This window comes from Bicyclus anynana, chromosome 20 (assembly GCF_947172395.1).
Source record: "Bicyclus anynana chromosome 20, ilBicAnyn1.1, whole genome shotgun sequence".
Taxonomy (NCBI): Eukaryota; Metazoa; Arthropoda; class Insecta; order Lepidoptera; family Nymphalidae; genus Bicyclus; species Bicyclus anynana.
In genome coordinates, this window is record NC_069102.1 from 14,839,111 (window position 1) to 14,852,687 (window position 13,577).

Below are 13,577 nucleotides of genomic sequence, written 5' to 3' on the forward strand. Positions count from 1 at the left end.
TCACGCAAAGAAACTCCAAGCATAGCTTGCTCCATCGCTCGCTGAGTGACTTTGAGTCTTCTAATAAGGCTCATAGTTAGCGTTTAATCCTCGGATCCGTCTATGTTTGTTTGTGAATACTAAAATAAGTGTCCCAAATATAAGCAGGCTCAACTAAGCCACTAAGTATACGAGAGCGTGTAGACATACCCGCGACACACTTGCCCACTGGCCGACAGTCATTTGTTTACATTTAAATAATATATCGCTAATGTGAAACACTAAATATGCCTAATATTTAGGCCCACTGAGACTCAACGAGCTACAGGGGGAGCCCAAAATGACAATATATACCTAGTCATTCATCATTATCAGCTTATTTTGATGGCCTACTAAAAAGCCAGGCCTCACTCCATTTTAGGCAAATGGAGCTTAGACCTTCCAAGTTGCATCGAGGCAGGTGGTTTAGGGTGATAGTTTTTGATTTTGTAACGATCACTGCCGCATGTTAATGACAATGATCGAATCCTATGGCGACTATGAAAACTCTGAGGGAAGGAGATAACATGATTACTCTGTGCTGAAAATTAAGAAGATTTTTAGAATTTCTTGGAAGAAAGAAAGGCTCAATATTTCACACCCCGGCGCAGAATTCGAACCCAAGGCCTCGTGATACAAATGACCAACCACTGGATACATATTAATTCAATCTCGTGTATCAAATCTCTTATAAAACATACCTAGTTATAACTGCGTCAAAGAAGGCAAAGGTTGTTATGACGGGTACTATAATTACAGGATTTATTGAATAAGACATACAATTACTTTAAACAGTTTATTGATCTAATGGTACTATATTAACGGTTTAGATCGATAACTCGATGGATACTCTAATTAGTTGTAACTTTTAAATATGAAGGCCGCACGAGATCGGATTCTTGACAAGGTCATAAATAAAGCCTATGCGCAGTTTGCGGCCTTGTCAACTATTCGGTTCATTTGCGGCTCTGGACAGCCGTTGAAGGGACTTGTGAAAATTATTATGAGTTTATGCAACAAAGAAGCAAAATAATGCGACAAAAAATCAATAATGACATGACAAAAGAACTTAAATTAAAAGTTTTATAAGTTAAAAGTTCGCCCGTTAAACTATTGTCGTACCAACTACTAACACAGTCTTAGTAACGAACGCGAATATTATTCATGTAAAAAAAATCCAATTAAAACAGAAGATTACTTACCCAAGATTTTTATTACCTGTGTATTTAAAAATTTATTTCAGGAATAGTTACAAATTTCATTTACAAATTAGTTAAACTAAAATCCTAATCAAAATATCTATATATAAAACTGTATAGTGGAAAATGCGCGGTTAAAACTAAAAGTCTAGCACGATTTTTATAACTTTTTTCTGTAATGTTGCTTACTGAAATGATACTATTTAAATGATGATTTAAAAGATGACAATATTAAGAGAAATGTTCTTAAGTATACTTAGTTACCCTTTTGTTAAATTTATTTTTGAAGGAACAAGGAAGATCAGTTTTTTACTAAGTTCAAGGGGTAGAAAGATTTTAGACCTTTAGCACGTTAATTAATTAAAATAGTAGAAATTAAAAATGGAAAAATAAAAAAAAAACAATTTTGTTTCGGTATTTTTTTAAATTGTCGTCTTAGCCATGTTGCATAAAGCCATTCAAACAATTACGTGCGATGCGTCCATCTTCGCGCTCGGATGAGGCAACAGAGCCGCGACTCGTTAGATAAAGAGCCATATTAATAATGTAGATCAATATAACAAGGATTCGGTATAAATAAAGATCAAAATATTTCCGTTACATCATTTAATCTAAACGCATCCGACTGGTAGCTTGTTGAGAATGAAATTGGTAAAAAAAAATTTTCTTTTAAATATTTTAATGTTTATAATAAAATTTGTTTTACATGAGGAAGTCGTTTAATTGGTTACAAACGTAACAAGTTATATCATAATTAATCTAGCGAATAAAATAAATAGCTTAAATTAATAAATTTCTTTTCAGATACTGTTATTAACAACAATAGCTTTCTCCCACGGAGAAAAGCTTGACAGGACGTATCTACCACCGAATCCCCATGTGGCAGCTGGCTCCGGGGTCATCCTCCAAGCTCCCGTCTCCAGACCCATAGTGGTCCTGGACAATGACGAGCTACAAAGACAGACTCACGAGGAAATTCAAAGACCCGTATTGACCAATGTGGTGGAAGTGCAGAGACCAGTAGTCACCAACGTGGTGGAAGTGCAAAGACCAGTAGTGACCAATGTGGTGGAAGTGCAGAGACCAGTAGTCACCAATGTGGTGACAGAGAGTGCTGCGCACAACAGGCCGCTAGATGTCGTGGTGGAGGACAGCCCGGCAGTGAACGACGTCGTCCGTATCGGCAACCGCGGAAATGTTTATGTCCAGAACGCTAATCCAGTGGAATACAAAGAAGTACACTACCCTGGTAAGGCTTTAACATAACTATCTAGGTTTTATCTGCAAAAAGTTTTGTTAGCTGTCAACTTTGTCGATGAAAAATTATTAGCCTGTGTAAATTGTTATTGATTAACGAAACTAAATGTAAGTTATCTTATTACAGTTTATAGCTTCGCAGGGCATGCATTTTTGGATCATTCCACAAAATGCTAATAAGAGTAAAGAACTTAAAGTATGATCTCACATGCTAGACATAGCTGCTGGTAGAAGAGTCACTAAAAAGTCATTGTTTCGAATGTTTCTGTGTAAAGCTTACTTCAGATAATTTTATTTAATGTGGTTTAATTTTTCGATTAATGTGGCGAATTAATTTGTTTTTGTTTTTTATATATTTTTTTTCTTTTTTAATGAGAAAGAACTTAAGCTAACCTATCCTAATAACTATACAAATCATGCCCACGTGGAACGGTGGCAAGAATACTGGCTGCATTTCCGCGCTGGACAGCCAGGCTGATTCTTTGCTGATGCTGATCTATTTCAAAAAATGAGCCAGACCAGTCATGGCAACTAGCCGCGGTGAAATGATTCGGTAAAATTTTTTGGCACTGCGACTCCATGGCCCAAGGATCTCCACGGCAAAAGGTACAAATATGTAACTCTCAGTCAGAGAGGCATACTTGCGCCATTTAACGGTTTCAGCTTTTTCTGCTGCGGCGAATTTGATGTAATCTTTTTATTATTCAGGTCCCCGGTACCAAGTGATCGAGCAGAGGCCGGAGCGCGCTCAAGCGGCGTTAGAGAGGAACGCTGCAGTCCTGCGGCAAGAGTACAAGAGCGAAGGGGACGCGTACGCTTACGCCTACGACACGGAGAACGGCATTTGGGCGGAGGAGAACGGTGTCGCCACTCACGGCGTCAATGCCCATGGCGCATACTCTTACGTCGGCGACGATGGTGTCCAGTACAGTATGAGGTAAAATTCATATTTCTATCAAGTAATCATTGTCGTCATCATCGTCCACTGCAAGACAAAGAGCTTTTGTAGAGACTTCCAAACATCGCGATTAAAAGCCGGCATCGAGCGATTCCCGGCGACTCACTTGATGTAGTCACTGCACCTGGTGAGATATTGCTATTCCAGCACCTTAAGACTCGGAGTAAGGTTGCATGATCGAATCAGAAATGGTGAGATCTGTAGAAAAACCAAAGTTACCGACATAGCTTTACGAGTCGCGATGTTGAAGTGGCAATAGGCGGGACACAGTTTGAGTTAATTAATTAAAAATTGTTATCAACTACCATTTTCATACAGGAAGTCGGAGCGTCAGCGCAGAAGTAGAGCAGTTGAAAGGAGTTAAACATACAACCTAGTGTGTGTGCTATTTTAACAAGGGTATATTTATTAATTAGCAGCACGACCTCGAGGGTTGTATGCTGTAACGATGTATCGGTAATAATGATACAGATTTAGAAATGGAATGTAGTTTCGTCGGAATAAGTATTGTCTACTGTCAATAATATTAATTTCCTATTTTCAGTTACACAGCTGATGAAAATGGCTTCCAACCCCACGGTGACCACATCCCCGTCCCGCCGCCCATTCCGGAGGAGATCCTTCGCTCACTGGAACAGAACGCCAGAGATGAGGCGGCCGGCATTTATGACGATGGTAAGTTATCATATTCTGAAGAGCTGAGAACTGAAGAGAAGAGAAGATAAAAATTTCTAAAGAAACTTATGTAACCCACTAAAAGTAGATTTTATTTTGAATATCAAATTAAACTACACTCAAAAATTATGCAAAGTCGGTATTCTTTAACACGGAAGCAAAATATATTTTGTAATTTTTATTCTAGGCTCTTACGATGAACTGAAATACGGGGGAGACGGTGTAGGTAATCAGCAAATCGGAGTGATTAGCGTTGTTCCGAGTCACCCCAGTACACCTGTCGTCATCGAAAATCACCCGAGTCACCCGATTCACCCGAGTCACCCGAGCACTCCTGTCGTCATCGAAAGTCACCCGAGTGTGCCTGCCGTCGTCGAACACCACCCGAGCGTGCCGACGGTCGTCGAGCAAGTCGCAACTAACGAAGACGCAGTGGTCGTCACCAACCCGCTGTTACCTCGGTTCAGGAACCCGGGCTACAGATATCCAGCCATCCTAGTCAACCAGAAGACCTACACTCCAGTCCTGAACACTCTGATTCAAGAAGTGACGCCCACTACCGTCAGCAAAGCATACTTGCCACCGGTGAAGCGGAAGGCGCCTGCAGACAATCGTCAGTCAAAAGCTAACAAAAAAACCGTGGTTGTACTTAGAAATCGTAAGCCTGAGTACAAAAGGAATGGAAACAAGTCCTAGCTCTAAGTAATGCTATAAACCAATGTGTAATCTGTAAATCCGTCTAGCTAATGTACCAATAACAATAATTATTTATTAATAATATAATTATGAAGTTTTATTTTCATTTTTAAATAAACCTTTATTTACATTATACAAAATAAAATATTGATTTTCAAAAGTATTTAAGTGAAAAGGAAGTAGCATATAGTAATTTAAAATTTTAATTTGACATAGCTCTATAGTATTACACAAAGTTAAAGCAATGCATAATATTACAAGTTTCATGTAATGTGTTTAATAATAATATGCTTAAAATAAGTGAAAAAATTATAATATTATAGACATGATCATCGACATTAGTACATAAGAATAAAAGGTTTTTTTAATATTTGATTTTATGGAACTGTTATTACAACAACAGTTTCATAAAATCAGGCTATTATTTCTATCTTTAAGGTTTCCTCATTATTAAAATCAGATTATTATAATTATTATATATTTAATCCAGAAATTATCTAAAAATAAACAAGTTTTCTTAAACACGTAATTAAGTAAAATATCAATTGAAGCAACTACGAGTAAGTTGTACAAAAATTACATTTTAATAGATTTTAAAAATTTTTTTACATATTGAAATTTAAAACTAACTTTTTTATTCTGATACAACTTGTAAGTTCAAACTACGAGTATATTGGCAATAATTACATAAATGATTTCGTTGACAATCCTTTTCTAAAATTATATAATTAATGGTTTTAATTACAATAAATTAGATTATAATTTACATTATGTTTAATTAGTAGATATTTATCCTAATTTGAGACTGCTTGAGAGATTTTTATAGCCGCATTAAATAAATTCACGATGACATTTGTATTTCACAAGGTGTGAAATGAAATAAGAGCTAAAAGTAAGATATGATAGAAAACCATTTCAACAAGCAAGTAGTAATTTACCGGTGAAGCATCCCACCGGTACAGGTACAAAGGAGACACGGCATAATCACGTTACAAAGGTTTTTCGGGACATGCCTACTTGGGAAGATACCAGTGGAGAGTGGCTACAATTGGTCGAGACCTATCTCTGCCGAGCGTCATTAAAGCCATGACGCATAATGAGAAATCCTATGAAGCCGTGTTACCCTTTTGCGAGATTGTGATGTCACAGAAGGAGGCGGCGGAGAGGTCGAGAGAGGTTGAGGAGTATCCAACCCGCCGTAGGAAAGCCGGACGCAAACACAGTCATTTGCCTCCTTACGAGGATTTCCAGGTGATACGATTACATTCGAGGAGTCTTTGGACCTCCGGAGATAAGTCCTCGAAGATTCAGCAATTGCCTGTGCCTGCATCCGCAAGAAAATTTCAAAAAGAAAAAAGATTCAAAAAACTTTCATCACTGTTAATGATTTTCACATTTTAACGGTAAAAGTGACAGACTTTCATGAAAATTTCAAGCCCTATTTAATTCTGTTTTTCAATAAAGGAGGAATTATTTTTTACAAAAATAAAATTCGATAAAAGGAGGAAACTTTTAAACAAAGATTTAATGTCTATAGCAACTCATATTATTTGCATTATCGAGAAAAAAAGAAGCCTATGGTCATCTCTAAAAAAAAGCAGGTAAGGAAAAAAATATTAAATTCACCCGTATAGTCACACAAAATCTATTTACTATCTTTAACAATTTTCGGATAAACTGCGACTACAATAATGCATGAAGCATGAAAAAGAAAGTATAATATATTTAGGGGAGAAAATATACAAAAAATACATTACAACTCGCCTAATTTTCTTTCCATATTTTTTATTTTTGTGGGAAATCCGGAATCCGAATAGGCCGACTAAAACACGTTGTTCTTACGTCAACTGTTGCACCAACAATACATTTTCCCCGCAGACGTCACAGGCGCCATCTGGCGCATTCAGCTCCCAGACGGCAGCGGCGCACGTATCTCCTCGAGTGACAGTTTGTTCGCATCTACCGCGAATCAACTAAATATTTTTTTAAAAATTGTGATAGTTTAATTCACGTAGGCTCATCGCCTGGTGAGTCCGAATGCAGAATATAAAGAGTTGGAAAAAATGTCTTCTCTAGCTTGCACGTAATTTTCGTGATCTGATTTCGGATTCACATAGATACACGCGGCACTTCTAGTTCCGTTGTACATCTGTCCGTCCGTGGTTTTGCTCAAAGTGTTTAGTAGTTAGAAAGCTGTAATACATGTACAAGAAAGCTGTATTACAAATATGTATTACAGCTTTCTACTACTTTGAGCCAACCAACTTGAGCAAAAAAATTACGTATATTTTGTACTTAAACGCGAGGTGGTGGTTCGGTCCCCGGCCGCTGGTGTACTGTCGTACCCACCCCTAACAGTGCTTTACGACTACTTGGAGGGGAACGGGAATATTAGCCATTTTTAAAAAGAAAGAGGAATAAGGCAAATATTCTTATAATAGAGGCGGTGCCAACACAGTGATGCATTAACTTAAGCCGATTAAATTAAAAAGTTTTAGGATTTAAAGACAGTTCTCTCCCGTGGGTTTGGCAGAAATGGCTTTAATTAATACGTCACTGGTTTGGTAGGTACCGCCTTCAAAGTGATCAGAAGGTAGCACATACGATATTTCGTTTTTGGTTTGGGATTTTGAAGGTTTAATTTTTTTTGATAAAAAGATTTTATTTTTTTGTTTTTAATGTGTACATTAGCATAGTGAACGATAGCGCCACAGTACAAGAAAATCGTTATTTTCATTTTAACACAGAATTACTGAACTGATTCTCATGAAAATTAAATGAGAACAATCTGGAACTTTTTCAAACAAAAAAAGAATTTTCAAAATCGGTTAGGAAATGACGAAGTTAACAAACAATAAAAACAAACATATGCGTCCAAATAAGAACCTCAAATTGAGAAAGAAAAAATTTTTTTAAAGTCGTTTAAAAATAAGAATTAGGTACAAATAAAAAATACATTTTGTAAGCGAAATCCAATTAATATTAGAAAGGAGAGTATGCAGAGATGAGCACTAGATATTAACATCGTGAGTCCATCGGCAGTCAACCGAAGTTCAAATCTGCGTCCTTTCAGATTTCAGTCCCACGTCAAACATAAGAGCAGTTGAGGCAACCGCTGCGTCACGCACTGACACTTTCAATTTCATTACAGCTTGCCCTAATGCCGGAGCCACACTATGCTGCTCGCGCTGCCGCGATGTCGCCCGTCCGTCCACACACGTAGTCCCGTACTAGCCTGACTTTCACCCGGTGGACAGGACGAGCGGCATGAAATACAGAACGATTAACGTGGCCACACAACCTCTCTGCTCACTTCCCTCGCTGCTCCCCACGCCACTCGTGTGTGGCGGCGGGGATGGGGCATCGTCGACTCCTCCCCGGGGTCACGGCCCGCGAGCGTCACGTACGGTGACCGGATCAGCTGCTGATTGATGTGACGTGACCGAATTGATACCGTATAAGGATTAGCTGCGACTTTGCTTGAATTATACTTTATTGAAATTTGTCAAACAATCAATCTAGGAAGCAATTTCCACATAGAGGTGATAATTGTATCCGGCCAAACAATAAAGATACTGGCTCATGTTCTAACTCTGACTAAAATAGAGAAGCTTCGGTTAAATTTATGTATGTAGATTTCCATTTTATTGTTTGATATTTATAATTGTTTTTTAAGAGTCAGAAATTATAACTCATTTTTTAAAATGGTAACTTAAACACATACTGATTGAAATAGGTTTTTATCTAACCATGATTGATGCAGCCAAATGCTAGCTAGAAATAACTAAAATACATTTTAATTTTCCGCCGTTGGTAAAAAGTTTAATTTATCTTATATAGTCACTTATAATTAACTTACCAACTAAGTTAAGTAACTTACCAACGGATGGATTGGATGTTAGATTGATATGATGACGCTGTGATTGTGATTGATATGATTAAACAGGTATCCAGTTTAGCAACACAAACATAAATAAACTTCTATAGTTATGAAAGCAAATGTATTTTTTTGTTTGCTACACTTTTACGAAATTGGGTACTTTAATCCATAAAAAGTGTTTACCGTATTTCAATAGATTTTAAACTAAATGACAAAAACAAAACTTAATTAATAACATAAAACGAAGTTCACATAATTCCGTCAACGCACAGATAGACTCGTCCTTCTTGTTGTAGTATGTGGTGTGCAGATAGATGCGTCGTATGAAGTTCACTTATCTTTGATAGCTCCGCTCTCGCAACAATTAAACCTTGTCACGCGTGTGTCCATCCGACACGATCACGGACAGAGCAGACAAAGACTCTGTAAGGACAGTATAAAAAGCATATGTAGATGGGATGCAGCACATATCGGTATCAGTTCCTGTTGCAGAAGCATCAGACATGGAGACGATTTGGGTTTGTTTCATGTTTAACATTTTTGAAGATAAAAAGTCAAAAAAAAATCAATGAATTTATTTAATTTTTTTAACAAAAAATCAATTTTTACAGTAGGTATTATAAGAAAATCCAAACCAGCTACAAAGTTTTACCTAGCCCCTAGTAACTAGAGGTCATGGTTTTCTAGTTGCGGAGTCGCTACCAGGATACCCACTTACAACTATTTTAATTTTTTTTAATGGTGTCACTGAAAACTTTCATTACTGATCTGTACATATTAAGTATTTTTCATTTTTCATTTCTTCTACATTTTCTTATTCGCCACTTCTGCTTCGATGTTTTTTATGAAATCAAAAGTATTTAATTTATTGCTAACTATAGGTATGTTAATCGTATTTTTACTGACAGTCAATACGTGGAGTTAACGTTTTATACAGAAAATGATTTGGTGAATAACTGATGTTCTTTTATAATATCAATCGAACGACCGTGTTAAAAAGTTCGATTGAGAACTAAATTTTCATCTTTTTATCTCTACCTTTTTATTATCAATACCTCTTATTCTGATTATTTTTTTTCGTTACAGGTGCTTTTGATTATAGGTGTAACATTTGCGGATAAGCTAGACCGGACGTATCTGCCACCTGTTGGGTCGGCTTACTCTGGTGGTAGTCCTGGAGCTATACGTGTTCCACTAGAATTACCAAAACCTGAGTCTGTAATTCATGATGGAAAATTTACTAAAAGCCCTGAGCTCGTAATAGGAATTGATCGAGCCGGTCCGAATCAAGTAAACAACATTTTTGAGGAAATATCTACGCATAGACCACAGAATTACAATAATCCTCCTACAAAAACAACGTCTTCATATTTTGATCAATCTTCCCCATTACCAAAACTTCAATCGATTTCTCAATCAACTCCTGGTATCCAAAAAGTTGATTATATTTCAGATCCTCAGAAAATTCAGAACTTTCAACCAGGTCCTTCAATATTGGATGACAATAATAGGGCTTATTTACCACCTTACAGTGGAAAAGTTGATAACAAAGAAAGTGTGGTTGATGGCAAATCTTCAACGCCAGTTATCAATGAAAATCATTTAAGCGACGATCATAAATTTATTCACCCTGATTCTATCATTAATCAACACTCATCTTCGTTGAACCCTACCAGTCAGCCACAAAATCTAATATCTTCTACACCTTCCGTTAAAAACCTTTTTCCTACAATGGTTCATGATAACATACCATCAGGTATTTATAGTTCTTCAGTAGACCCTCAAAATTTAAATAATGTTCCAATTCAAATAACCGATAAAGAATATTCTGCATTAGACAATATTAGATCTCATAGGCCAGAACGTGTTCAAGCTGAGTCAGATAGACAAGCTACTATTATTAACTACGGCCAAACTTTAACCCCTGAAGGCTATGCTTACGGTTATGATACTTCAAATGGAATACACGCTGATGAAGAAGGAATAACAACAAATGGAGTAAAAGCAAAAGGGTCATACTCGTACATAGGAGATGATGGTAATGTTTATCAAGTAGACTATACTGCAGATGAAAATGGATTTTTACCAAAAGGTGCCCATTTACCAACAGCACCACCAATACCAGATGCTATTTTAAAAGTTATAGAACAAGCCGCAAAAGATGAAGAAGCTGGGATTTACGATGATGGTAAATTTTATATATCTTACTAAAATTATTTAAGTATAAGTAAAAAATTTAAATGCAAACTTCGGATCACGTGTTATTAATTTAAATAGTATTTAAATATGACTTGTAAATCTAAAGTTTCCTTTAACAATAGTTAGTTTAGTTTAGGTAAGTTGACTCAAATCAAAATTAATATAAACAGGTAATTTTTAAATTAAAATTTAGGTAATTTTGCATAATTATTGCGATATTAATTAATAAAAGTTAAGGATTTCTTATTAAATTTAATTTAAAATCATGTGTCTTTTAAAATTTTCCAAACGTCTAAAACGCTGTTGTCCATTTTGTGACGTCACAATGTTACTTGATGTACTAAACGTCTAAGCCTATTTCATTTGCTCTATGTTTCATGATATAATAAAACCTCGTTTATTATGAAAATGAAATATTACATTCAAAATTTACATAAAATATTTTTTTTTTTATATAATATATTTAATTTCTAGGTTCTTATAATGAAGAAAAATATAGGACTAACAAGCATCAAGGATATAAATCTTCAAATATCATAAATCGAGGCAGTTATCCTGCAGTAAAAGAAATGAAAATGAAAATCCGTGATGAAATAAAAAGTTATGAAGATTCACAGATAACTAATGAAGAAGAGTTTAAAAATAACATTGAAACAAATAAACAAAACGAAAACCATGACGATAATATACCGTACGACAGTGGTTTACAAAACACTGATTCGCCATACTTAAATAAAAATAATAACCAACTTTTATCACAAAAACAGCAATATAATATTAACTCTGACGAACCAAATAATTTCGGTAGCACTACACCAAAACTAGATGTATCATTAACATCGGATAAATTAGATGAAACTAACTCCCAGTCCATGTCAGGGTATGAATATTTTCCACCACAAAGCCATGATACAGATAAGATCGAATTATTCCCTACAAGATTTTCTGGTATAAGCGCAGATTATGATAAATTATTGGAAGAAAATAAAAAAGAAAAGGTAACAGCAAAACCGTTTTTGACGCCATATGTTTCAAGAAAAGATGATGAGATGACATATTTCGATGAACAAGAAAATGAAGAAAATTCCGAAAATGATCCTACACGAGCGGGCTTCATTCAGGAAAACTTTAAACCAATAGACAAATCAACCTTTGGGGACGATGACATACATTCACTTGAGTTTACGTCTGGCCAGCAACCATATTACGAAGAAAAAATACGAAACCCCCTTGTTTCAGATAAAGATGGATATTTTTACCAAAACGCGAAAAAGCCTTTTATTATTGTTGATTCCAGCACATCTTACACATCCTCGACGGCTGCACCGACCGATTTCCCATCTCGTATCAGTACCACTCAGCACATCAGCGTAACACCTGAAAGAGACCCATCTTCATACCAAACCAAAACAACTACAGTATTTGGGACACCTTCAACAAAATCGCCTATTTCTTTATTACCAACACAGACAATAAGACCATATTTTATAAATGAAGCGACTTCTGGATATCCTGATACTTATGGCAAAACTGACGCATTCCCTAAAATTATACCTACTTCAAGTTTTGGATTAGGACCGGGTATTGTGAGATCTGGTATGACGTACGAACCTGAAGCGAACCACCGTAATGTATACGTTGGACCGACGAGTACTGAAAAGGTTGTCGGTGAAGACTTCACTGGTCCAAAGCAACCACAACGATTCGATCCTATGACTGGTTATCATTATTAAAAAGTATTCTTTTTGTTTATTTTATGATCGAGTGTAATTTATTTTGTTTTGTGCTTTGTAAAATAATGGTATAAATAGAGTTATGAAAAATTGATTTTGATTCTGATTATTTCCTTTTCTTCTCACATAATAGTGTAACTGCTTATTTGAATAGTAAGATACGCTATATTTATCTTTGTAACTATCGCCAATTATATTGACAATAATCTCATTTGATGTCATTTGTAATCGAATGTTGCACATAAATCCTATCATAGTATGAGATCCAGCATAGGAAATACCCTCATCTGTTATTTATTCAAGATAAGAAATAAATGATGGAAAATATTCACATACATACATTGCAAATAGGTCGTCTAGTAAAATTGCGCCTAGTGAGTATTACCTCAATGTTTTTTTTAATTGAATTTATTTAAACCGCTTCCCACATGTTGTAAGGGAAAGGCCATGGCAAACGGTCCTGGTCAAATCTAGGACACTCTCAGTAAAGGCTAGGCCACGAGTACCTACCCTAAACCGACGAAGGAGTTATGCAAGGATGCAAGTAGAAGGTGGTACCTGCCTACCTACGATATGAATACCTATGCATGTTAACAAAACAACAGCTCGGGTAAATCTTATGTGTGCTAGCTTGTTGTGTTTGTTCGTCGAGTGATCCGCCTATGCCACTTCGGCTCACGAGGTCCTGGGTTACAGTCCGGGGCTGGGCTATGAAACTCTGAATTTTTCTTACTTCTAAGAAATTGACAGTACAAATTGTCAGCCCTGAGTCAGGACGTTTGTGGTATACCTCAGAGAGAAGATGTCGGTTCCGGTATCTTTATCATTTGATATTGGTAATCGCAAAATCAAACTGTGTCTCACCAAGCCCGCCAACCCGCATCAGAGCAGCGTGGTGGGTCTGAGCTCAGAGATGACTCAAGACAGATGCCTGGTTCTGCAGTGGGCTGTTGAAATGGGTG

General features: G+C 36.3%; 1 protein-coding gene across 1 annotated transcript; it reads left to right on the top strand.

The window, feature by feature from the left end:
• The first annotated feature begins 1,692 nt into the window (after window positions 1-1,692).
• Window positions 1,693-12,709, top strand: LOC112050493 (uncharacterized). Its single transcript, XM_052887976.1, has 8 exons — window positions 1,693-1,737; window positions 2,022-2,466; window positions 3,183-3,411; window positions 3,977-4,107; window positions 4,295-4,802; window positions 6,341-6,404; window positions 9,770-10,871; window positions 11,357-12,709. The coding sequence occupies exons 1-8, from the start codon at window positions 1,693-1,695 to the stop codon at window positions 12,613-12,615; spliced, it is 3,783 nt and encodes a 1,260-aa protein (XP_052743936.1). The 3' UTR covers window positions 12,616-12,709.
• The last annotated feature ends 868 nt before the right edge of the window (window positions 12,710-13,577 follow it).